Raw genomic sequence first — 26,328 nt, 5'->3', positions numbered from 1 at the left:
GTGATGCATTTAGAACAGGAAAAAAAATTATGGTACTCTTAAGAATTGTTTTGCTATTTTTTATTAATGGAAACGGGTTCTGTCATAAGAATTGTTTTGCCCTCTGATTGCTTGAGTTGCAAGGCAACTGAGAAAAAACCTTTTCCTTGTAAGAAACACCAAGCCCTAGCTAAGTGATAATGATAATATAGCTTCAAATGATTTGCTTATAAATGAAGTCAGAGGCGAAACCAGGAATTGGCCTTTTTTATTGAGTTTTTCTTTTTCTTTTTACTTTTTATACTGTTTTGCAATTGTCTCTTCAACTGCTTAAATATTTGAGAAAAAATTGCTTTGGTATTCAATTCAATATTATGTTATCTTACTTCAGAAGATTGACGGAATGGGCTCCTTATCACCTCTTTAGACAAGAATGCTTTCTCTTTTGATCAGCATGGTTTTGTGAGTAGATATGACATTTTCACTTATTAATTAGCTGTTCTCCAGCTTTGTTCTATTAAACTTAAGATGAAGTTGGATCCAAAAAGGATTGTTGAAGTATTGGAGAAATATGACGCTGAAGCTGATCAGATTTTCCTAATCCGAAGTCAGGTAACCAATCCTGAGAGTTCGTTAACCAATATGGAGCATATAGTGTGTAATAACAGATGGTGGAGAACGACAGGGAGAGGAATGCGAACCGAGAGGCTCTTACATCACTCAGGAAGAAAGACCGGACAACAAAGACTAGTGTTCCTTCTTCTACTAGTCTGATGAGAAATTGGCATCTCTTGTTGATGTGTAGATGAAGAGAAGATGGGGTTTGAATCGAAGAATTTTCAGAGTTTAGTTAAGGAGAAGACTCTTTTTCTATCTGAACTTGGGGCTCTTGCTGAGAGTGTTCCTCCTGGCGTTATCAGATCTTTGGTTAAGTTAAAGGACAAAGCTTAAGCTAATTAGAACAATGTTAGGATGTTGAAAGATTTGTAGATCTTGTTTCTCCTCATTCACTATACGCAAAGTTTAATGAAGTTGTTGGTCGGTTAACGCGGTTGCGGGAGAGCTAATGCTACAGGCAACACACCCTTGAGTGGATCAGACAATTTGTCTCTCTCTCAACCTCGTCTGATCAAATCGCCGCACTCATCAATCTTCTACAAAACCATCGAACAAAACTGACCACAGATGGTTTGTTTGTCAGGTAACACTGATCTTCATGATGTTATATATTATTGACACAGGTGCCTCACATCATATGACAAGAGATATATCTTTTCTAAGTGATTACAAAACCTGATGGAACTACATCTCGTGCTACTAAATCTGGAACTTTATCTTTAAGCTCCACTTATTATCTTTGGGATGCTTTATGTTCTGGACTTTAATTGAACTTTGATTTTCATCTCTAAGCTCTTAAACGATATTCACCCTGATTGGAACCAGTGAAGGTAATTTGAAAATGGAGGCTGAAGATACGTTCAGAAACAATAGGGTTATGTGGTTTAAATATATACAGGGATCATCTGGTTTGAAACCCTAAAACTAACGTACTTGTGAATTAATGGATAATAAGAGTAATTAAACTTAAAACCGCAATACATAAAAAAATATTTACTGCTTGGTATCTCTTGCACTGAATCATAGCAAATTCAATGTAGTACTCTCATCGAAAACTCTTGTTCTATGATGTTTTTGTTTAAACTGTACGTCTTTAAAAGGTGACTTGAGACAGAAGAAACCTGTAGTAAGTTGGATTTGTGTCTCTCCGTGGATGTTTTGTGCCTTTGGGTTGGTGTATAAGCTTGAACACTTTCAATGTGTCTTTTTATTGCTTAAGCCTTTTTTTAGGATGATCAACATGGTTTATTTTCTGTCTTTATTTTTATTTATCCTACCACACTAATACTCACAGATCTTGTTGTACATTGCACACTTTCTTACAATTTGATAATAGACTCAAAAGAAATGTATTCGATTTTGTTAGACATGAAACAGAGAAACATAACAAAATAAAGGACAATCAATCACAAGAAATATGTTGTAAACTACCTTTTCCAAAGAGTTGTAAAGCATCTCAATTCTCAGTTTTCTCAAAGAGCGAGCAACTAAATAATCAACGAAAGGGTTGATGAGTACACTCAAAAAAAGATTGGTTCAGCTTGAGCTGCAAGCTCTCTACACTTGATCTACTTCTAATAAATAGCGTAAAGATATAAAAAGTGCCATCATTTGGAAGAGTATCATCATATCTGAAAGTCTTTACCTTCTTCCAAAGAGACTTCCATGGTTTTGACATGGCACTCGTGGCTACAACATCTTTACTAGGAAGGAAAGACAGTATCTTCAGCAGCAACTCGTCTGGAAACTCACTCATTGTAACCCTCATATGAACCTCATTATTCATTGCTTTGACAATAGGTCAATAGCCAGATTCTTATACACAAGGAATGAAGGAACAAACCCAAAACTCAGCCGGCAATTTTTTTTTTATTAAAAAAAAGATTTTAACCTTATCTTGTATTTGCGATTGTGCTCACTTCATCTCTACAAAACTGTGTATATACATATGTTTTTATACAGTTTTGATATCTCAATGAGAATCCTGTTCAGACTTTGCTTTTCAAATATACGTTACATTTTTTTCTTTCTTTTTTTATTCTTTTTGTTTCCATATTAAAACGAGAAAAAGAATAAAACACCGTATTACAAAAATATTTATAGTCATTGTGGTTACCAGAAATGTATATATATTTTTCTGAGTCAATTACTATATACCGTCTTCAGCTTCGGAGGAAGTTATTTGACGTCTGTGAAGGAGAAAGGAAGCAACACTATTTGGCAAACTAGAAATCCATTGGCAAGGGAACGATCCAGTTTCTTTGTTGTTGGGTTTGTAATTTTGTTTCTCGTTGTAATACATTTTTTGTTACTTTGCGTTGGTTGTTTTTCCTTTTGGTTGTTACTTGGAAAAATTACTAGAGTGACTCAACTTGAGAAACTATTGCAGTATTATCTATCTACGAACAATCCTATACTTATTTGTGTTTTAGCGGATGAAAGAAAATAAGCAAAAACAGGTTACATGATATATATTTAGGGAGATCATCCCGTCTGAAACCCTAAAGCAAATGTTCTTGTGAATTCATGCCTAATATGAGTTTTTAAAGTGAATTCCGCAACCCATAAAAAAATATTTTATACTTTTTGGGTATCTGTTGTGCTGAATCATCGCAAATTCAATGTAAATATATCAAATGTGTATGTATTACTCTCCTCGAAAACTCTTGTTCTATGGAGTTTTTGTTTTAATTGTTTTCTTAAAAAGTAACTTGAGACATGGATGTTTTGTGACTTTGGTTGGTGTATAAGTTGGAACACTATCCCTGTCTTTTTATTGTTTGGAATTTTTTTCTTATGATTACGAACATGGTACATTTGCACACTTTCTTACATTTGATCATAGACTATAGAGCAATGTTTTCCTTTTTTTATACATGATGAAACCGAGAAACATACATAATAACGAACAATCAATCCTTCACTGACTCAATAATAAGAAACACAGATAGCAAATAACAAGTAATGTGTTGGAAACTACCTATTCCAACTTATTAATACAGTAATAAACACAGATAGCAAATAACAACAAGATATGTTGGAAACTACCTATTCCAACTTATTAATAACAAAGAAGTTATTCAAACACAAGCATACAATACACGCCACACATTCTAATCCTTCAGTACATCATGTTTCATATTTTGAGTAGAATGCAGCAGCCTTTTTTAGACGACTCACATTTTCGAGGATGTACTTTGCACCTTCTCTCTCGCGGTCGGTATAGGTTGGTCACAAATAATGTTGACACTCGCCTTGACCAGCTCGGGCATATCTCCAAACCGAACATAGTTGCTGAAGGTGTCCTTAATGCTAAAGCACCTTAAAGAAGGTGCATTAATCACAAACCCATGAACACCTTCAGGCCGAGATTCCCCAGACGTATTATCGATAGATAAACACTTCAGCGTTGGCACATCAATAGTAAATACCATCACATTGGTATATGTGCTTCTTCTCACCACCAAGTCTTCAAGACGTGGGCAGATGCTTAGCAGCCTTTGCACAGACTCGTCGTTTGAGAATCTAACCGATAAAAGGTTGAGTTTCTTGAGGCCAATCAATGAAACATTAGGTGGAATATCCACAAGACTAAGTTTCTCAAGTATGAGGGTTTCAAGTTGTGGGTAAAGATACAAGTTTTGGGGAAACTCAAAGGATTTGTAAACCATCTCTATTCTCAGCTCTCTCAAAGAGCGAGAAGCTGCATCATTAACCAAATCTCTGATGTCCTGTGTCGAGTTATTTGGGTTCAGCTTGAGCTGTAAGCTCTCTACATTTGATCTGCTTCTAATGAATAGATCAAACATTTGACAAGTGAGAGGATATGGAGGAGTAGCATCATATCTGAATGTATTTACCTCCTTCCAAAGAGACTTCCACCGTTTTGAAATGGCACTCGTGGCTACAACATCTTTACTAGGTAGAAAAGACAGTATCTTCAACAGCAACTCGTCTGGAAACTCACTGATTTTATCCCCCCTAGGACTCCTACGATTCTGATTCCTCATTGCTTTGACAATAGCCAAATTTTCAACACCAAGGAACAAACCCTAAACTCAACCGGTGATTTTTTTTTTTTGAAAAGATCTAAACCTTATCTTGTATTTGTGATTGTGCTCTCTTCAATTCTACAAATCTGTGCATGTATGCTTTTATAGAGTTTTGATATCCCAATGAGAATCGTGTTCAGACTTTACTTTTCAAATATACGTTACATTTTTTCTTTTTCTTATTTTATTCTTTTTATTTCCATCTTAAAATGAGGAAAAAAGAATAAAACACCCTATTACAGAAGTATTTATAGTCAAGGTGGTTACCAGAAATGTATATATATTTTTCCATATTAAAAAAAGTTATTAGAATATATCTTGATTTATAGCCTAAATGCATGCACTAGATGTTGACTGAAAAGAAATAAAACTTTACTAATGGTAACAATCTAATACTATTTAAGTCATGAATTCTTTTATGTGTGACTTTTTGTTTGGACCATTCCATAGAAACTATATCAAATTTTACATAATGTAAATATAATATCTTTTATTATCTTTATCATTTTATTTGAAATCAAAAGTGTATTATAAAATAAAATTCTAACAAAATCTATAAAGAACCTTTCTAAAACTTATTTTCGAAATTAATTAATTTAAACTTTAATTATCATAATTATAATTAGATATTGAAATTAGTTTATTATTTCTTATAAATGAAAATTAAAATCATATTAAAATATTTATATTTTTAATGATAATAAAAATTTAAATTGATTATTTTTAAATATATATTTAAAAATATTTTTAAAAAGTAATTTTCTTATCTCTTTCAAATATAAAATAAAAAATATTATTATTAACTATATAAAATGATAAATGAAAACCATAATTTTTTTTCATAAGATGATTTGTATTATAGTAAAGATTTGCTATTATTTAAATATCGGTATAAACAAATAATATCATATAAAAATAAAAAGCACAGCCTTTCTTATATTTAGTTCATTACAAAAATAAAACACCCCCATACGGATGTGCAGATAGAATTCTAGTTTAAATTAACACTAGATTCTGATCCGCCCTCCGAAGGGCGGGTATATATTTTGTTTTATATTTTTTAGAAATTTTGTTTTCATATTTATATTTTTAATCATATTTGTGTTTTTTATAATTACATTTGCGTAAAATATTTTGTTTAAATGATTAGTAAGGGATTTTGATAATTATATTGAATTTGTGATGTTGTATAACTATACACTTGTGATGTAGTCATAACTACATGAGTTGAAATGACAGGTATATTTTTGTTTTATTTTTTTTACTAATTCAAGAAATTTAATTTATATATATTTTGATATTAATTAAATTTAATATAATTTTTGCAAACTATATGTCAAGTTTCATATAAATTATACACTTGTGCGATAAGCATTTAACAAATTAGTTATAAACTTTTATTGTAAAGCTTGCAACATAATATTGTTTCTTAGTATTTTGCTAATTATAACAATTATAATTGCTCCCATTATATTACTAATCTTGCGTTGGCTTTAAAAAAAGAAATTAACCAATCATCGTAACTATTTTGTTTAAACAGACTGAGAAATTTCTGAAACCTCAACTCAGAACTTAGATGAATGTTCAAGATGATAAGATTCAAAGTAATACCCTAAAATAGTTTAATACCGAATTGGAAATAAGGAAACGGCGGATAAGGGCAGATGTTTTTGGGGAATTGAGTTCGGGGAATTGGACAGTTAAATATCATCGATCAATTAGTTGTTGTTGCCGATGAAGAAGTCGATGTCTCTTTTCCTGAAAATTCTCCTCCATTAGTCTCTTGATAGAGAAAGATAAAAGTTAATAGTTTACAAAAAAAGAAAGAAGAAGATTAAAGTTAATTTCAGAATATAGATGAGGAAAAGGCTGCGTTGGTATAGATGAGAATTATGGATTCCGAGATTTTAGGAAGTAATGGGTACGTTATAATATACTGTCGTAATAGGTAAAGATATATGTAGCAAAATGGCAGTTAGTATATTTTAAAATAGGTCCAATGGCAAAATAAGTAATATTCCAAGTAGTTATAGGGGTAAAAGATAAGAGTGATCCTGTTTTAATAATATTGATTTAAATAAAACTAGTAGGACTAAAAATTGTTCTCTCTTAGCAGTTGGTTGGATAATAATCAAACCAAAACTATATGGGTCATACTATATATACTCTTTTCTTTTTAAGTTCTCTTATATATATCAGATCGTCACTGGTATATATTCCTTTTGTTTAAAAAATTATTATATACAGAAATAACAAGTTGTACAGATTCCAAACTTGTATAGTAAACATATCACATACTAACAAACTTGAATCATAGGTGAGCCTTCAAAAATACACCAAGGTGTATTCAGTATAACATTTGAGGTGATTTGACTTTTAATGGAGTTTTAGATGATTTCAATAAGTTGTAGAGATTTAGGTGATTTTTGTTAAACCACTCTAGAATATAATCTAAAAACATAAGATTTGAGTTTTAATTTTTTTAACTAAGAAACTCCACTCAAACACCCTAAAATCACCTGAAAACTTTAAAACTCCACAACTTAAAATATTTTCAATAACAGTTGATTTAGAATACTCTACGAAATGTTAAGTTCAATAACAGTAGATTTTAAATGAGTTTTTAAAATTCATGTTTGAATAAAAGTGGCATTGTCATTTTAATACAAATCACCTAAAACTCTCAGTTGAATACATCCCCAAATGAATTCGAATGAACCAAAATTGAGTACGGTAACCAGCAAAGCGGTTTTGAGTAGAAGCACATAAAGAACATGTTTAGATTGAGCCTATATATTTAAGAAGCCACATTTTAATGCAAAATATTCATTATCGCAGGTGGTTACAATTTCACATGTATACAGGTTTTGAGTCTGATTTCTTTTTAATAATTTTGTAAAGTATAAAACATACATATCCAATATTTTTAGATATAAAAAGCTATGTAAAAGTGTATGTAGAAATTGTAAATTAAAATTTTAACATCAAAACGGAGTTGTGAAGAATATTTATTTCCTTAGAGTTTTCTTTCATTTTTTTGATGTTTTCCTCAAAATGATGCATTATTGGTGATGGTTTTAAGCTTTCCTTGTGTTCGGTTGAGGGTAAGTTACCATTTATTTAGTTTTATGAAGATTTACCATTTATTTGATCATAGCTTTTTATGGGAAAACAACTATTTCATACCCAACATATCGTGATATGTCCAATTCATACATGATTTATGTGATCATGCAAAAACATATCCGTACTTTCGAAAATTTCAAATAATATACATATTCTTTATCTTTTTGGCAAAATCATATACCCATAACCACATCAGCTATCATGTCATCTATTTTACTAATAAGGATGCTACGTCAACTAATTTTGCTAACGAAGATGTCACATGTACAATTTGTTTTTAGAAAAAAATAAAAATAGTCATTTAAAAAAAATAACTTTTTACACAATATAAAATTTTAATTTTTTTATTATTTAGTAATTATTAGCAAAATATAACTAAATCATAAAAAAAAATCTTAAATAAGAGATATATCTACATCATAAATTTTTTAAATGTAGCATTTGAATAGTACCCATTAAATTTCAGGTCAGGTTTTTGGATTTTGGTTCTATTTTGTAACACGTCTTCAGATCCATACTTAATTTTTTTCAAGTTTGGATCGGGATATGTTTTGTAACACTCCCTACAAGACCTATTCATATATTTTTTACATTTAGGACCATGTACTGATCAGATTTTTCGATTTGGGTTCAGTTCGGATTTTAGATCACAGATTTTATACCCAACCCTAAACACAATCATGACTAATTGAGAGTAACGCGACTGTAACACTAGTTTGAATCATTACAACATATACAACTCTTATGAATTAGGATGGTATTGTGATAGAATCAAAATATTTACCAATGAATCTGTTATATAAGATTAAATTTCTATGAGTTAATTATTTTTTTTACTAAATAATAAGAAAATATAAATATTACCTTTTCTAAAAAGTTATTTATAAAAACGATTATTTAGTTGGAAACACATAATTGAGTACGGAAATAAGAGAAATATAATGGAAAATACTATTCCCAAATTATTAATAAAAGAAGCGTTCACTCAAAGACAAGCATGCAAGTCTTTGAGCCTCTTTCCACAGACTCCAACTCCTTCAGAATATCATGTTTCCTTGCAGATTTTGAGTAAAATGACGCCTTCTTTAGACAACTCGCATTTCCTAGGATGTACTTTGCAGCTTCTCTCTCTTGGTCGGTGCCATTGTAGTGTCTCCACTCGAAGATCTCCAGATGGGACATTAAACATTCAGGAACAGAAATTGGTTGGTTCCATGAATCAGTCACGTCGTTGGACTGAGAGTGTTTCTGATACAACTTGAGAACTCGGAGTATTGGAGCGTCTTTAAGTAAATTACACCACTGGGAAGGACATGAATATAGCTCTAGCTGGTCAAGAAAGAGGAACGAAGTAGCAAGAGGAAGATATGGAGACTGTAAACACAGAGAAAGATATCTTGTTGAGGCAAGAGATCCTAGAATGTCCTCAGGTTGGTCACACACGATGTTGACACTCGCCTTGACCAGCTCCGGCATATTACCAAACCGTAAATAGTTGCTGAAGCTGTCCTTAATGTAAAAGCACCTCAAAGAAGGTGCATTAACCACAAACCCATGAACACCTTCAGGCCTTGACTTCCACGAATTATAGATATATAAATTCTTCAATGTAGGAACATCAATAGTAAATATCATCACATTGGTATATAGGCTTCTTCTCACTACCAAGTCTTCAAGAAGTGGGCATATGCTTAGAAGCTTAATCACTGATTCGTCGCTTAAGAATCTAACCGATAAAATGTGGAGTTTCTTGACACCAATCAAAGAAACGTTAGATGGAATATCCACAAGACTAAGTTTCTGGAGTATGAGGGTTTCAAGTTGCTGATAGAAATACAAGCATTGGGGCAACTCAAAGGATATGTAAAGCATCTCTATTCTCAGTTCTCTCAAAGAGCGAGCCACTGCATCATTAACCAAAGGGTTGATATCTGTTCTCGAAAAACCTGGGCTCAGCTTGAGCTGCAAGATGCCTACAGTTGATCTGCTTCTAATGAATAGCGCAAACATGTTAAAAGGGAGAGGATATGGATCATCATATCTGAATGTCGTTACCTCCTTCCAAAGAGACTTCCACCGTTTTGAAATGGCACTCGTGGCTACAACATCTTTACTAGGAAGAAAAGACAGTATCGTCAACAGCAACTCGTCTGGAATTTCACTCACTGTATCCCTCCGACGAATCGGATTCCTCCTTGTACCCCTCCTACGAATCTGATTCCTCATTGCTTTGACAATAACCAATTAACAAACCCTAAACTCAACCGGTGTTTTTTTTTTTTTAAGATCTAAACCTTATTTTGTATTTGCGATTGCGCTCTCTTCATTTCTATAAAACTGTGTATATATGTTTTTATAGAGTTTTGATATCTCAATGAGAATCCTGTTCAGACTTTGCTTTTCAAATATACGTTACGTTTTTTCCTTTCCTTTTTTTATTCTTTTTATTTCCATCTTAAAACGAAGAAACACGAATGAAACACCCTATTACAAAAATATTCAATAGTCATTGTGGTTACCAGAAATGTATATATACTTTTCCATATTATAAAATTTATCAAAATAGAGATGGATTTATAGCCTAAATGCATGCATGGGACTTCTTTTTTTCTTTTTGACAAAGAAGGAAAACTTAACGAATGAAAACAATTTAAATTAATATTTTATAAACTAATAAAACTTAAACTTGTTCTCCCTTAACAGTTGGTTGGATAATAATCAAACCACAACCGTATGGGTCACACATATATACTCTTTTCTTTTTAAATTTTATTAAATCGTCACTGGTAAAATCCCCCTTTTGTTTAAATATATTTTATAAAAGAAATAACTTTTTTTTACAGATTTATACCACGTAAGGCAAAATGGCCAAACGTATTAGTAAACATAAGTCAAACTTTATATGCTGTATATAACCGTGTAAAAATTAATATATAATTAAAAAGTGTAATTATAAGGTAAATTAAAATGATATGACTGAGTAAAACAAGAAAGTGTGACGCTTGATAAATGAAATATCGATTTTTTATAATTTCTTTTCAATAAAATTAAATGTTACATAACTTCAAATAAAATGTTATTTTGGCTTTGAAAGAAAAAAAGATAATTAAAAAAATTGCATTATGTTTATCTTATCTTACTAAAATGTTTTTAAAAATGATATTACAAAAATGTATATATGATATCTATGAAGAGAGAAAAAAGAATATATTGTTGATTAACTTTATAAATATTAAAATGAAGTATGTACATTTGAGATTTTGTTTTTTTTTTTCACCTTTTAAAAATATATTTTTAAAGCTGTTATTTTCTTTTTACCAAAAACATTTTAATGGAACATGTGGAAAGGGAGATATAATAACAGAAGATATGATAATATGGTTCTTCGAGTTTATTTATTTGGACTGCAATAGTATATTACATAAACAAAATAACACTTCAACAATTGTTTATCATTCTAATCAAGTTTTTGGTTAAAGAAAATAACTTTATGAGAGAGAGAGAGAGAGAGAGAGAGAGAGAGAGAGAGAGAGAGAGAGAGAGAGAGAGAGAGAGAGAGAGAGAGAGAGAGAGAGAGAGAGAGAGAGAGAGATTGTTGCCTATTAAACACACAAATTTTGAAATTCATAGATTTTACACTTCGATGTAGACGACGCCAACTCTGTGTTAACGGAAGTGATGACGATTTAGTGTTTAACTAAAAACATGGTTAAACTTTGAAAGGAAAATTATTTAAAAATACAGGAGCTAATTTTCATTTGCTCATAAAATACACAAATTATTTTGGATCTCTGCTTAATGCACAAACTAATTTTTGTATCTCAGTAAATACACTAACTTTTGAATTTTGTAGATTTTACACATTGATTTAGACGTTGTCAACTATGTTTAATATTAGTGAAGAAAAAATTAATGTTTAATTAAACACATATTTAAACTATGAAAAACAAACTCACCTTCATACAAAATCTCAAATCAATTGAACTCTAATTCAATTTAGTTTCAATTTTAATTCAAGTTTTCAAACCGAGTTCCCTAATCTATTCTAACTTCTCTTATTCTCCAAATATTCTTTTTCTTCTTCTTTTTCGTTTTGAATTCCCTTTATATCGTTTTGAAAATGAGTCGATTTCTATGTTATGAAAAGGACAAAAAACGTGGTAATTTCCAAACGAGTTTCTGGTTTTGGAATTAGTTTAGTGTTATGCATTTATGATTCTTCTCCTCTTCGCTTTGATTGCAGTGATAATGAGTTAGTCGAGGTTAATGTACACTGTGGAAGCGTAACAGAGAAGAAAACTAACAATATAATCTATATGAGAGGATTTAAAGGATTTTTAAGCGAAAGGCAACATTGTTTTCACTTGTGTTAAACATAGTTGATATCGTCTAAATATATATGTAAAAACTACAAATTTTAAAATTTTGTTTATGTAATTGGATATGAAAATTACTTTGTGTATTAAACGGGGATCCAAAATAGTTTGTGTATTTTATGAGAAAATAAAATTTAGTTCATGTATTTCATAGTTAAACACTAACGTCGTCATCATTTCTGTTAACAACGTCGTCCAAAACGAAGTGTAAAATCTATGAATTTCAAAAGTTTATATATTTAATAGACAAAAAATTAGTTCGTGTCTTAAACGGAGATCCAAAATAATTTATGTATTTTATTAACAACTAGAAATTTTTTAAGGAATTTTCCCAATTATCATCCAACAAATGTAATACATTAAAAAAAGCTAATTGAATTTGATCATCAGATATTTTCCCTCTAAAGTCTAAAAACCTTTCTCTACACCCAAACCCATCACTCACATTACTCGACTCTCCCATCATCATCGCCATCGGAGATTCTGATCGGAGATGGAGCCGGCATTGACGGATATTTGCGAAATCATCGAGGAGAATCCGATCAACTTCTCGGAGAGTCTCGTTTGGATTTGCCGGCAGTGTCCGCACGAATCAGCCAGCGTCTCTCGTAGTCATCTCAACGCTCTCTTGGCCGTAGCTCGGATCATCTCCAGGAACGTCGACACGTCAGAGAATCACGGCAAACTCGCCGTCCTCGATTTCCTCCACGCTGTTCCGAGCTCGTTCCGCCGATCGTTTTGGCCGTGCTCGTTCACGCTGGAGTCGATTACGGAGTTCTATTGCGCCTTCCTAGGTTACGTCTCGTGTCTGACACATGAATTTGGGAGTGAGGTTGTGGAGATTACAGAAGAAGCCATCGGTGATGACGTGGACGTGGATCCAGCGATCTCTAGGGCTTTCTTGGTTGCTCTTTCTCATAATGGATTCCCATCGATTCAACAGTCTGATGGTGATGAGTTGATTACAATGCTGCTCCATCAGTTTAGCACGAATGAGAAGTTTAGTCCTGACCTTGACGTTGCGAGCAAAGGATCTTTCTCTGTGTTTAGGCAGCAAGTTGCTTCCTTTGAGGACGAGTCCGTCGAGAGTTTGGAGAATCAAGAGATTACTTTCAAGCTGATGGCTCATGTTTTGGATAAAGTGAAGGTTGATTCGAAGCTCTATGATCAGGTGAGTTCTATAGCTAAGAGGCAGCTTCAGTCCATGTCTGCATTTCTCAAGGTAATTGTTTTTGTGGCTGCTTAATATATTGTGTAGTTAATGGGAAGGAATAGGCCGAGAGATGTAGTGCCTATTGGCATTGGTGATTGAGGTCTTACGATGATGATTTTAATTCTGACTTTTGTTTCACAGTCGAGAAGGCAGGACTGGAATGACCAAGACTCGGTTTTGAAAACTGGAGTGGATGCCAAACTGTTTGTTTATCAAGCTGCAGCTAAAATGAAAATCAAGAGTCTTGCGTCCCTTGAAACAGACGGAAAGACATATAAAAAGCTGGCTATGGAGACTCTTACGTTGCTGTTTGATGCTGCGGAAGCTTGTTTGACATCCGTGTGGCGGAAAATGAAGGCCTGCGAAGAACTGTTCATATCTCTGCTTTCTGCGATTGCGGAAATGGCAGTCGCAAAGGGAAGATGTTTACTACATGGGCTGTTTGTCCGACTTAAACCACTGGTACTAGCTGTCTGCGCACAGGTAATTCTGTTTTATGGCAACTCATTTGAGAAACATGGTTTAGGCTAGTGATGACTATTGGGCCGAAGTATAGTTGACCACAGCATGTCACAACTCCTCTGGAGTCTGGATAAATCGTCTTATACATTTTAAGTGACTGATTGAGGTTTTTTTCTGTTGGAACAGCCTGATACTTGGGTGAGAAATCAGAGCAATATCTTTGAGAGCGTATCTAAAATTTGTTGTGAGATTATTGAATCTGGTTGGGCCAAGGATCGAGCCTTAGTGAACACCTTCATCGTGGGCTTAGCTTCAAGGATTCGTGAAACAAATGATTACGAAGAGCAGGTTACTCTAAACCTTTTCTAGAGCTGGATTAGTCATCTTTCTTGTGTTGCACTCTTAATAAACCTAAACATTTGACCTCAGGTTGGTAGAGAGAAGGAAGATCCTACCGTACCCCTGAATGTTATAAAGCTGCTTGCTGATATCAGCCTTGCTGTTAAAAAGCCTGAAGTAGCGGACATGGTTTTCCCATTTTTTATTGAAAGCCTAGAAGAGGGTGATACTTCAACTCCTGGATCTTTGCGACTCCAAGTATGGCTCCATTTCAAGTGATAACTTCCTCAAACTTTGGCAATAGAACGACTACATATATTTTTCCTTTTTCTCCTTTTTTGGCATATTTACTTATGCATATATTGCCACTTATATGTAGCTTCTTGATGCTGTTTCTCGGATAGCAATATTAGGATTTGAGAAGTCCTACCGCGAGACAGTAGTTATGATGACTAGAGGTTACTTGAGAGAAGTATTGACGGTAGCATCTGTGGAAAGCAAAACATCAGAACCAAAATCTAGAACCAACATAGAGGTATAATGTAACCTGATACTTCGTTCATTTTCTGTGTTTTCTTTTTGATTTTTCCTATTACACTAATGCTGACATGGGTAACTGGATTGCAGACTCTTGCTGCAGGCCTTCTTACCATTGCTAATGGTCTTATGAATACAAAACGTCGAGCAGACTATCGCAATCGGCTGTTTTCCTTATGTTCGGATGTAAGCCTGGCTTCTGAGTCTAAAACTGGAGGGTAATTAACCATTTATGTTATCCTAGTTTGTATAAATCTATTTTTCATAGGTGTTAAATAGAGAAACATAGAATACAAAATTCTTGACTCAACTCAACAGTAAGAGAAATTGAATCATGTTTAACTATCCGACTATCCTTAATTATAGCTCAGTATAATAAGTGATCCAGTAACGTTTCTCCATGTTAAATCACCTTTTCTGCTGAGAATGATTGCACTTTTAATGCGTGCTTCATTTTCTTATAGGAGCGGTGCAGACATTTTAGGTCCTCTTCTTCCTGCTGTTGCGGAAATATGTTCAGATTTGGATCCTACTTCAAATGTGGAACCATCACTTTTGAAACTGTTTCGCAATTTGTGGTTCTATATAGCCCTTTTTGGCTTAGCGCCTCCTATTGTTAAACCTCAACCTGCAAGAGGGCCTTACATGTGGAACACTCAGTGGTCTCTTGCTGTTCAGAGGATTTCTCAGGGAACTCCTCCCCTTGTAAGTTAGCCTAACGACTCTATCATTTTACTGGCTCCATCTCAGCTTATATGTATTATGTACTGAGGTTTACATCTTCCAAGACAAAAAAATTCTGTGTTTTAATTGAACTGATTGAGTATATGGTCTTTGTAGGTCGTCAGTTCTGTAAAATGGCTTGAAGACGAATTCGAGCTCAATGCGCTTCGTAGTTCTGATAGTTCTCTACGAATTGGGAATAAGAAAGTAGCTTCAACCCAGAGAACTGCTCTTGCAATTGCCTTGGGTGGTCGAGTTGAAGTTTCAGCACTGAACACTATCTCAGGTCCAACATATACGATGTGTCTGAATTCGATATCTAGAAATATGGCAATATTGTTAGCTTTAGATATATAGCAGTGTTGTTGATCCAACGAGTACAATGACTAAACAGTTCACTTTCTTTTATTCAGGGGTGAAGGCTACATATTTACTTGCAGTAGCCATTTTGGAGATCGTACGTTTTACTAGCAATGGGGGTATCCTTAATGGTGGCTCAAGTGTGTCTGCCTCTCGAAGTGCATTCAGTTGTGTCTTCGAATACCTGAAATCTCCAAACCTCACTCCTGCTGTTTCCCAGTGTTTGACAGCAATTGTGCATAGAGCCTTTCAAGCAGCAGTATCATGGCTGGTATGTAATTTCCTGATTATATTGATTAGGTGGGCAATTCTAGCCTATATAAGCAGTTTGATCGTTATGTCAACCGTCACCAGTATCAGCTTTGGTTTTCTGTTATTTTATTTTTTTCCTTCTGTGTTTGTAAGCATTCTAGCAGTAGATGAATGTCATTAATATGTTCATCTGGTTTCAGGAAGATCGGATATCTCTTACTGGGAAAGATGATAGTACTAGGGAATCTACTATGAATGCACATGCATGCTTCCTCATAAAGAATATGTCACAGAGAGATGAACACATTCGAGATATCTCAGTGAACCTGTTGAATCAGATTAGGGACAAGTTTCCCCAGGTAGGAATAATTGACAATCACGCATTACTTAATGCAACATGAATCAGCTAACAATAATGTATGCAGGTCCTCTGGAGCTCATCTTGTCTGGATAGTTTGCTATTCTCTGTTCATGACAATGCACCTTCAATGGTTGTCAACGATCCTGCTTGGACTGCTGCCGTTCGATCTTTATACCAAAAAGTTGTTCGAGAATGGATCTATATATCACTTTCATATGCTCCATGCACTATTCAGGGTTTGCTTCAGGTTTCCTTCTTTACGCCTGGTTATATATTTATGAACACTTTGATACGAGAACCTTGCTGCAATCAAATACTTCTGTCTGGAAGTGCTTTATTACATCCTTGTTCTGCATCTAAATCTCTTTTAAAACTTTAGGCTCCTCTGTTTTCTCGAAATGCTTGAATATGTGAGGTCTCCTTTTATTAATTTCTCTCTATATCACTGTATTATTCAATGTTTCTGAATTAATTCACTGGTCACTCACAGATGTTTCTAAATGGTTTTCTATTCATGATTATGCATTGCTTAAAATATTGGTTCAGCCTGCTGCTACTTTGAGTGGAATTAGGATTTATTTTGTTGTTTCTTTTCTTGAATCACCAGAGTGTTTGTTGCATGCATTTATTGACTTCCGTTTATACATCTCAGGATAAACTGTGCAAGGCAAACACATTGCAGCGAACACAAACTACAACTGATGTGGTTTCTCTTCTAAATGAGATAAAGATCGGAACTGGGGAAAATGAAATTTGGTCTGGAACAAAAACAGCAAATATTCCAGCTGTGATGGATGCAGCAGTGGCAGCGTCTGGGGAAAATTTAAAAGCTTCTGAAGCCTTTAACTTGGAGATACTTGGTAGTGGTTTCGTTAATGCAATGTATAAGTGTAAGCATACCGGACAAATTTCTGGCTTGGTTAGATTGGGAAACAGTATTGGCAATGACACGTTGATAAACAGTTCTGTGCGGAGCCTTCAACAAATTGTTAATACTTCTACGAATGGAGGAGTTACTGACAAGTCGCAATTTCGAGAAACTTGTTCTCAGGCAACAGCAGTACTACTGTCAAATCTGGTAAGCAAGGACAAATGTATTTCCCATATCTTCCCGCTAATTAGTATATTATCCGGTTACATTTTCTATTTTTTCTTTTCATTGTTGCAGCAGGCTGGTGAGCCTAAAACAGATATCAAGGGGTTTTCTCGTTTACTGCGTCTCCTTTGTTGGAGTCCAGCTTATATATTAACTTCAGATGCTATGGAAACTGGAGTATTCATTTGGACCTGGTTGGTTTCTGCTGCTCCACAACTGGGATCTCTTGTTCTTGCGGAACTTGTTGATGCATGGACATGGACAATTGATTCAAAACGAGGACTATTTGCATCTGATGTGCGATACTATGGCCCAGCTGCAAAATTAAAGCCCCAACTTTCCCCTGGAGAACCAGAAGATTCACCTAGTGACCCTGTTGATCAAATTGTCGCTCACAGACTATGGCTTGGATTTTTAATAGATCGCTTTGAGGTTAGGCTTTATTCTATATACATTACGCATAGCAATTGTATGTAAACCATTAACATTATTTCTGCTTTGAAGTTAGATAAGACGAACAAACTGTTACGACTAACTGCGCTTTTTTTTATTATGATCTTAGTTGAATTGATATTATTGTTCTTGTAACATTATTAGAATTTTCATACTGAGTCATTTTTTGTTTATTACTTCCATGTTTTTTAGGTCGTTCGGCATAGTAGCGTGGAGCAACTCTTGTTGTTTGGTCGGCTGTTACAACGGAGTACAAGTCTTGACTGGTGCTTTACCCACCACCCGGCAGCGACTGGTACCTTTTTTTCCTTGATGCTCCTTGGCCTGAAGTTCTGCTCATGCCAAAAACAAGGCAATATGCATAAATTTAGACATGGACTTGAACTGCTGGAAGATCGAATCTACAGGTGACTTTTTGTTATTACCCCTGTTTTTGTCACATTGTAGATTTTCTTGGTTAAACATATTACAATGTTCGGTAGTCGTCTCACAGGTGGCGATTAGATTAAGAGTTTCTTAGATCTTTATCTTTATCGTTATCTCTGATAATATTGTATTTTGAACGTATTCCAGGGCTTCTTTAGGATGGTTTTCTCGTCAGCCAGAGTGGTACGATGTAAACATTCCGAACTTTTGTCAGAGTGAGGCTCAATCTGTGTCAATTTTTGCTCAGTATCTGTTAAACGAGCGATCAGATTTTAGCCAATCTGATTCCAATGAAATAGCTCATGAAAACGGGAAATTAGCTGAACTGGTATGGTAGCTGTCCTCTTTAGTTTTCTACTTTCATGCTGGTATACAAAGCATGTGGATGCAAAAAAAGATGTTTATTTGGGATGGATGTTTACAGATTGTCTGGGGTAAAATGGACAACTATGCAGTGGGAAAGGAGAAGAGGAAGCAACTGCTTCTTATTCTTTGCCAACATGAATCTGATAGGCTTGACGTTTGGGCACAACCTATTTGTTCAAAGTAACAGATCCTCTTTATGGCGTTTCCAATTATTAGGTTTTTCACATACCTACGTTGTTGATAGTCTTCTAACTTGCAATTTATGTACAGGGACAGTCCATATTCACGGCTAAAAGTAAGCTCTGGGAAATGGACTGAACATGCTAAAACTGCCTTTTTAGTGGATCCAAGGATTGCTATATCATTAGTATCAAGATTTCCAGCAAATATTGCTTTGAAATACGAAGTCACTCAGCTAGTTCAGGTACGATTTTACAGAGGTCATTACATTTAGGACTTGAAAAAGACAGTTTTTGTATATTTTTTTGGTTAGAGGTGAACTATATTGAAAGTTTGTTAGTAAGTTAAGAGGAGGATATCAACAAAACTAGTGAGACATGATGAATACCAAACGAATATCTTATATGCTACTTTTATTTGACTAATTTATCAAAGTTATAAAACCTTTTGTTGACAATTAGATTGGTTAGTTATACTATACACGCAAGCTTCAGATCTCTTGGTGTAAAAAGTCACAAACTGATTTATGACTATTTTTTGTATTATCTGAGTGATGTTGGCTTCAAGTTCTCACCAATAGTACTCTTTTGCAGGCTCATATAGTAGATCTTCATTCAATTCCGGAGGCATTACCATATTTTCTCACACCTAAAACTGTTGAAGAGAACTCAGTGCTGTTGCAGCAGCTGCCACACTGGGCTGCTTGTTCAATTACACAGGCTCTTGAATTCCTCACTCCTAATTATAAGGGCCATCCGCGTGTCATGGCATATGTCCTGCGAGTTTTAGAGTCCTACCCCCCTGAGCGAGTCACTTTCTTCATGCCACAGTTGGTGCAGTCTCTGCGCTATGATGAAGGGGTAAGTCTTAAAGTGAAAATCTACAGATCACTCTTTCTTTCCACGTTTTTTTTTTTCAAATCTGTGTTCTTCTATCAGTCACACATTTTTCAGAAGCCAAGCCTGTTCTTCTTCTCGTTAGGCTCTCAGTTGTATGTTTTTCTAATTGATCTTCAAAAATTGTAAAAATTTACATATCTCCAGGGGCTTGATGTTGTGTGATATGTTACTTGATATGTGTTTCCTCTCACTGGTTATAATGCTCATTTTTAAACCTTTTTGCTAACAGAGGCTGGTTGAAGGGTATCTTCTTAGGGCTGCCCAAAGAAGTGACATATTTGCTCATATCCTCACTTGGCATCTGCAGGTGAGTTTAATTTTGTGGTGTTTGCGAAAGATCAATTTTGTTGAAACCAATAGACCATTTATTTTTTCTTAAATTCCTGAACTCTGTTTTATATACTGCCAGGGTGAGTCTTTTCAGGAAACAGTGAAAGATGGTGCTTTCGATAAGGTTTTGTTCACTTTTACCCCTTTTGTACTTATAGCATTGTTTCAACTTCAGTGTAGAATCTTTACCGTAGTATTGTTTGTCCAATTAAGTAACTATGCAACTGATGAGATTTATTATTCACAACATGCAAATTATCTCAATAAATTTCAAAATTGGTTTCATGATGGTCTATTGTTCTGCTTTTATATTTTACCTTTTTCTTGAAAATAATCTTCTGGAGATAGCATTGATAAGAGCAAGTCATAAAACATGAAAAGGCCAATAGTACGTTGGCTGTAACACTCTGTGCTCGTGGGGTTGTCTCTGTTATATTTCAGAATGCATCATTCCAAGCAATCTTGTCAGAGCTTCGACAGCATATCATCGACGGGTTTACTCCCAAGGCATTGGACTTGTTCAATAGAGAGTTTGACTTCTTTGAAAAGGTTACATCTATATCTGGGGTATTATTTCCTCTTCCAAAGGAAGAACGAAGAGCTGGTATCAGGAGGTAGCATTCTAATATTTAATTTTTGTAACTGGATATAATGGTACAAATGAATCTGCGCGTTAACATGCAACATGAACTATAATATTTTATGTGGCAGGGAGTTGGAGAAAATCAAAATGCAAGGAGAAGACCTTTATTTGCCTACGGCCCCTAACAAGCTTGTTAAGGGTATCCAAATAGACAGTGGCATACCCCTTCAATCAGCTGCCAAAGTCCCTATCATGATAACTTTTAACGTTGTCGATCGTGATGGGAACCATAATGATGTGAAACCACAGGCTTGTATTTTCAAGGTAAGCTTATGCATATATACATTTTGCTAGGTTTATGAGCCGATCTGAAAACTGGTCTCCTGTAATTTTTACATAGTGACCAAACATAGATAGATGCCCCTTTCCTCTTGTTGCCTCTCCCATTTATTTTATCTTTCGCTTCTATACACTCCTTTTTGTTATGCCAGTGTTAGCTGAAGACTTATATGTGCTGCACCGGTTGGTATAAGGTAACCTAATCCTCTCTTGTTTCATTAGGTTGGAGATGATTGTCGTCAAGATGTTCTTGCCCTTCAAGTGATATCACTTCTTAGAGACATATTTGAAGCGGTTGGTCTTAATCTTTATCTGTTTCCATATGGAGTACTTCCAACTGGGGCTGGGAGGGGGATCATTGAGGTATGTTCTAACTCATTCGCATTTCTCAATCCAAATGTGAATTGTGTGTTTTATTATTTTTTTCTTCTTATAACAGGTAGTGCCAAATACAAGAAGCAGAAGTCAAATGGGTGAATCAACCGATGGAGGCTTGTATGAGATCTTTCAACAGGAGTTTGGACCCGTTGGCTCACCCTCCTTTGAAACTGCAAGGGGTAACTTCCTCACCAGTAGTGCTGGTTACGCGGTGGCCAGTCTCTTACTCCAGCCTAAAGACAGACACAACGGAAATCTCCTCTTCGACAAGTATGATAACCTCTTGAAACCTCTCTTCTGAATCATTTCATGACATGACCATTACATTTTTTTTTTTTGTGAATGTAGCATGGGAAGGCTTGTTCACATTGACTTTGGTTTCATTTTCGAAACTTCCCCTGGTGGAAACATGCGTTTTGAGAGCGCACATTTCAAACTGAGCCACGAGATGACACAGTTGCTTGATCCATCAGGTGATATGAAGAGCGAAACTTGGCATCAGTTTGTCAGGTAAAAAACTTCCTCAACACGTTATCTTATTGACCTAATTCCAAAGAGAGGTTCTGAGACGGTTCTATACTCTCTCTCTCGTTATAGCTTGTGTGTTCAGGGTTACTTGGCTGCTCGCCGGTACATGGAGGGGATCATTAGTACAGTGGAAATGATGGTGGAGAGTGGATTGCCTTGCTTTAGCAGAGGGAATCCAATTGAGAAACTTCGCAAGAGATTTCATCCTGAGATGAGTGAGCGTGAAGCTGCACACTTCATGATCAATGTATGTACCGATGCCTACAACAAATGGACCACTTTTGGTTACGACTTGATACAGTATCTGCAGCAAGGCATCGAGAAATAAACGCCAAAATGTTCCAATATAATTTTACCATTTTTCAAATAGTTTCCGTATTATGGTAAATAAACATTCCCTTTTGAAAGAAAAATATCATTTACTTATATGCTTTAGGTTTGTATAATTTTTTTTTAACGTTTCTACATTACTAATTTTGATACATCCTACTTTATATAATAGATATATGTAAAATAAGTTAATAAAATAAGCAATTTCTTTTGTTAGAGAATTATATGTTTTTAGATCGAACTAGTGAATATAAACTAGACAAACATTTATATTTCGAGTCTGCATTTATATTCTCTAACAGTTTGATATGTGGGCAATTGTCAATAATAGCACCTTTTGAAGTTTATGTTTCAAAAATAGCACTAGAAGGAGAAAGTCACAAAAATGACATTCATTAAAGGGTAAAATATTCCTAATACCCTTGGTTTAAAATTAAATAAACAAACAAAAATAAATAAAAATAAATAAAATAAAAATTAAAAAAAATGAAAAAAAGATTTTTTTTTTTTTATAGTTTCAGATTATATGTTTTCAGATTCGAAATTTTTATAATTTTTTTTTTCGAATTGTTTTTTTTTTATTTTTTTTTTTTGAATTTTCTTTTTATAATTTAAAAATACTTTTTAAAAGTGTTTTTAAAATTTTTATTTTTTATTTTATATTTTTTTTTATAAAATTTTAAACCCTAATTCCAAAACCCCACCCCTTAACTCTAAACCCTAAGGTTTGGATTAATTAACCCAAGGGGTATAAGTGTATATTTACCTCTTTAATGAAACATATTTTTGTGAATTTGAACCTTGAGTGCTACTTTGGGAACATAAACTTGGTTTGGTGCTATCCTAGTCTTTTTCTCTTGATATGTTAGATTTGAACATTAACTTGTGAATAATAAATTTTGCAGATGTCTATCTTTTTAAATTGACCCTTATGTAATTAATCCTTATGTAATTAACTGAATTCATAGAAGAAGTAAAAACAAAAAATCAAAACCCATATCATTGAAACAAAAACGAAAACAGAATCATAATTTTATAGATGTAAAAAAATGAAATCAATTATTTAGAGTCAATAATAAACAATCAAGAATAGAAAACCTAATCCCCTTTCGTTATTTTATAATCAATGTTGCCTATCTGGTTTTAGTAGTTTGTGTTAGCAGTAAAATTTAATTTACATTTGTGCATATGATATCTTAAAAATAATTAAAATGAGTTGTAATACATTAACTATTCAACAATGATGATACATTTAAAAGACCAACATTTGTATTTTTCATTTTACAATTGATAATAATTGTAGTGTTGAAAATTGTTAAAACTACTTAATAAACAAAAATCTATACTATACTAAAAGGGCAATATAAGCAATGGAGAGGGTGTCCACATAGGATAGAAAAATCAACCAATCAGAGAGCCCGAAATTGCCATGTCATCTCATTTATTTTTCGTAAAAAATAAAAAAACAATGCAAAGGTGAGAATCGAACCTGGGTTAGTATGATATATATAAATGACAGTTACCACTAAGCCATTGAAACTTTATTGGACACATATACAAGAACCACTAAGTATATAATCACAAACTCTTATGTACATTTACAATAATATTAATTCAACTTTCAAGACTCCGATACTTTGTTTTGTAAAAAAAAAATAAGTAAGTGACTAAGCTAATATATTCTTAGAAAGTGTGAGAACGTTGACAAATATGAAAAAGCATAGATTTTTGTTTTCGTAACAAAGTTAAGAATTTTGTAAAAGTAAGTTTAACATATAAATTTTCGTGACAAATATGAAAAAGCATAGATTTTTGTAAAATTTTGACAAAACAACTCAAAACATACTTCTCTAATGTCTTAATAAAATATTATTTAAGGGTGCAATAATTAAATATATTAATTCAATAAATTTTGTAATTTATAGACAAAACAATAAGACAACAAATTTTGAAACATTTGTTTAACCTATCAATTTTTTTTCATGAGAATCCAACTAAACAAGATAAAAAAAATAATTAGATTTATAAATATTTGATTACCATTTTATTCAATTTTGATTAATTTCAAATTGTCATAATGTATCTTTTTGAAGTTACAAATATGAAAAAGCATAGATTTTTGTACAATTTTGACAAAACAACTCAAAACATATTTTTCTAATGTCTTAATAAAATATTATTTAAGGATGCAATAATTAAATATATTAATTCAATAAATTTTATAATTTATAGACAAAACAATACCACAACAAATTTTGAAACATTTGTTTAACCAATCGATTTTTTTTTCATGAGAATCCAACTAAACAATTAGATTTACAAATATTTAATTACCATTTTATTCAATTTTGATTCATTTCAAATTGTAATAATGTATCTTTTTGAAGTTACAAAAAAATAATGTTCTTTCTTTATTACACTAGCATTATATATAGATTCTATATACACAAATAAATATAATATAACAACATAAACTTGCTTTCCCCGATTCATATGAAAACTTTTTAAGTTATCCACCAAAGCAAATTAATTAAATCAATGAAATTGTTAAAATACAGCAAATTAATATATAATTTTATTTTAAATTAAATTATTTAAAAAGTGTATTTTCGTTAAAACAAAATAATAAATAAGTAAAACTGATTTGATGGTAATTTTTATGATATATATATATATATCAATTCTGTGAAAGAAATAGAAGCTTAATATGGAAAAAAATCTTAAATACAAAAACCTCTAAAAATTAACAAAAAAAAACTAATAAATTAAACTATGATATCACTTAAAAGCTTCTTAGACCATACTAATAAAATATTTAAGCGATAATTAGACAAATTTGATTTTTTTTCCAGCAAAAAATTTATTATTAATTAGCATCAGTTATTTCAAGATGTTTAAGAAATGGTGGACAAAAAAATAGGATGGACATTAATGATATATGAACTATGAATAGTACTTTGTGAAGCAGACTTAGATAACATATCTGCACATCCATTTTCAGTCTTTTTTGATGCCTAAATTCAATTTCTTCAGAGTAGTTATTCCATAAATAGATCGTATGAGATATTGTTTTGATATGTAGATTTGTTTTTTCAATGTTAAGAAGATTGATAACTGTAAAAATGTCTCCTTCGAATATGATATGTCTATAACCGAGTCCCCAACATGAGACAAGTTTGTTTAAAAAGTAAATAATTTTATTTTTCTTATATTATATAATCAATATATATTATTTACTGATAATAAAAATATATTTATTCATCTATCACAAATATCTATGCAAATATGTGAATCAAGTACAACAATCAAACAATATAATGATTTCCACAAAGAAAATTAAAAAAATATATTTATGTTATGTAGTCATATTTTACATTCTTTAAATAATGTAATACAATATTATACATTATTTTTTAGAATTGAGAAATACATATATCAGTTAGACAAATTAAGCGATAATTAAACAAATTTGATTTTTATTTTGTGAGCAAAAAGTTTATTATTAATTAGCATTACTTATTTCAAGATGTTTAAGAAATGATGGACAAAAAAATAGGATGGACATAAATGATATATGAACTATAAATATTTTTTGTAAAGCTGACTTAGATAACACATATGCACATCCATTTCCAGTCCTTTTTGATGCATAAATTCAATTTCTTCAGAGCAGTTATTCCACAAAGAGATCGTATGAGATATTGTTTTGATATTCAAATTTGTTTCTTGATTGTTAAGAAGATTGATAAGTGTAAAAATGTTTCATTCGAATATGATATGTCTATAACCGAGTCCCCAACATGAGACAAGTTTGTTAAAAAGTAAATAATTCCATTTTTCTTATATTATATAATAAATATATATTATTTACTGATAATAAAAATATAGTTATTCATCTATCACAAATATCTATGCAAATATGTGAATTAAGTACAACAATCAAACAACATAATGATTTCCACAAAAAAAATATAAAAAATATATTTATGTTATGTAGTCTTATTTTATATTCTTTAAATAAT

General features: G+C 32.8%; 3 protein-coding genes and 1 pseudogene across 3 annotated transcripts; 2 read left to right on the top strand and 2 right to left on the bottom strand.

The window, feature by feature from the left end:
* The first annotated feature begins 420 nt into the window (after positions 1–420).
* LOC111198791 lies at positions 421–937 on the top strand (annotated as a pseudogene).
* Positions 938–3,773: 2,836 nt separating this feature from the next.
* Positions 3,774–4,607, bottom strand: LOC106437018 (putative FBD-associated F-box protein At1g50980). Its single transcript, XM_013877960.1, has one exon. The coding sequence runs from the start codon at positions 4,605–4,607 to the stop codon at positions 3,774–3,776; it is 834 nt and encodes a 277-aa protein (XP_013733414.1).
* Positions 4,608–6,529: 1,922 nt separating this feature from the next.
* Positions 6,530–10,655, bottom strand: LOC111198436 (putative FBD-associated F-box protein At1g50980). The gene has a single exon (XM_048781814.1). It carries the CDS (start codon positions 9,999–10,001, stop codon positions 8,757–8,759), a length of 1,245 nt encoding a protein of 414 aa, XP_048637771.1. The 5' UTR covers positions 10,002–10,655; the 3' UTR covers positions 6,530–8,756.
* A 1,894-nt stretch (positions 10,656–12,549) lies between these two features.
* Positions 12,550–22,530, top strand: LOC125574993 (phosphatidylinositol 4-kinase alpha 1-like). Its single transcript, XM_013820248.3, has 26 exons — positions 12,550–13,373; positions 13,506–13,847; positions 14,013–14,174; positions 14,256–14,423; positions 14,545–14,700; positions 14,793–14,920; positions 15,167–15,407; positions 15,543–15,711; positions 15,839–16,056; positions 16,238–16,396; positions 16,463–16,645; positions 17,051–17,476; positions 17,570–17,926; positions 18,140–18,354; positions 18,521–18,701; positions 18,798–18,919; positions 19,010–19,163; positions 19,513–19,779; positions 20,048–20,125; positions 20,228–20,272; positions 20,590–20,762; positions 20,860–21,055; positions 21,293–21,433; positions 21,510–21,718; positions 21,797–21,958; positions 22,046–22,530. Exons 1-26 carry the CDS (start codon positions 12,645–12,647, stop codon positions 22,302–22,304), a joined length of 5,640 nt encoding a protein of 1,879 aa, XP_013675702.2. The 5' UTR covers positions 12,550–12,644; the 3' UTR covers positions 22,305–22,530.
* The last annotated feature ends 3,798 nt before the right edge of the window (positions 22,531–26,328 follow it).

This window comes from Brassica napus, chromosome A6, assembly GCF_020379485.1.
Source record: "Brassica napus cultivar Da-Ae chromosome A6, Da-Ae, whole genome shotgun sequence".
Taxonomy (NCBI): domain Eukaryota; kingdom Viridiplantae; phylum Streptophyta; class Magnoliopsida; order Brassicales; family Brassicaceae; genus Brassica; species Brassica napus.
Note: the sequence above shows the minus strand (reverse complement) of the source record. Positions and strands in the feature narration are given on the sequence as shown.

Coding starts and splice junctions, on each gene's coding strand:
- LOC111198436 (XM_048781814.1), bottom strand. CDS start 10,001: ATGAGGAATCAGATTCGTAGGAGGGGTACAAGGAGGAATCCGATTCGT.
- LOC125574993 (XM_013820248.3), top strand. CDS start 12,645: ATGGAGCCGGCATTGACGGATATTTGCGAAATCATCGAGGAGAATCCG. Junction 14,424..14,544: donor CTGGATCTTTGCGACTCCAA/GTATGGCTCCAT, acceptor ACTTATATGTAG/CTTCTTGATGCTGTTTCTCG. Junction 17,927..18,139: donor TTTTAATAGATCGCTTTGAG/GTTAGGCTTTAT, acceptor CATGTTTTTTAG/GTCGTTCGGCATAGTAGCGT.
- LOC106437018 (XM_013877960.1), bottom strand. CDS start 4,607: ATGAGGAATCAGAATCGTAGGAGTCCTAGGGGGGATAAAATCAGTGAG.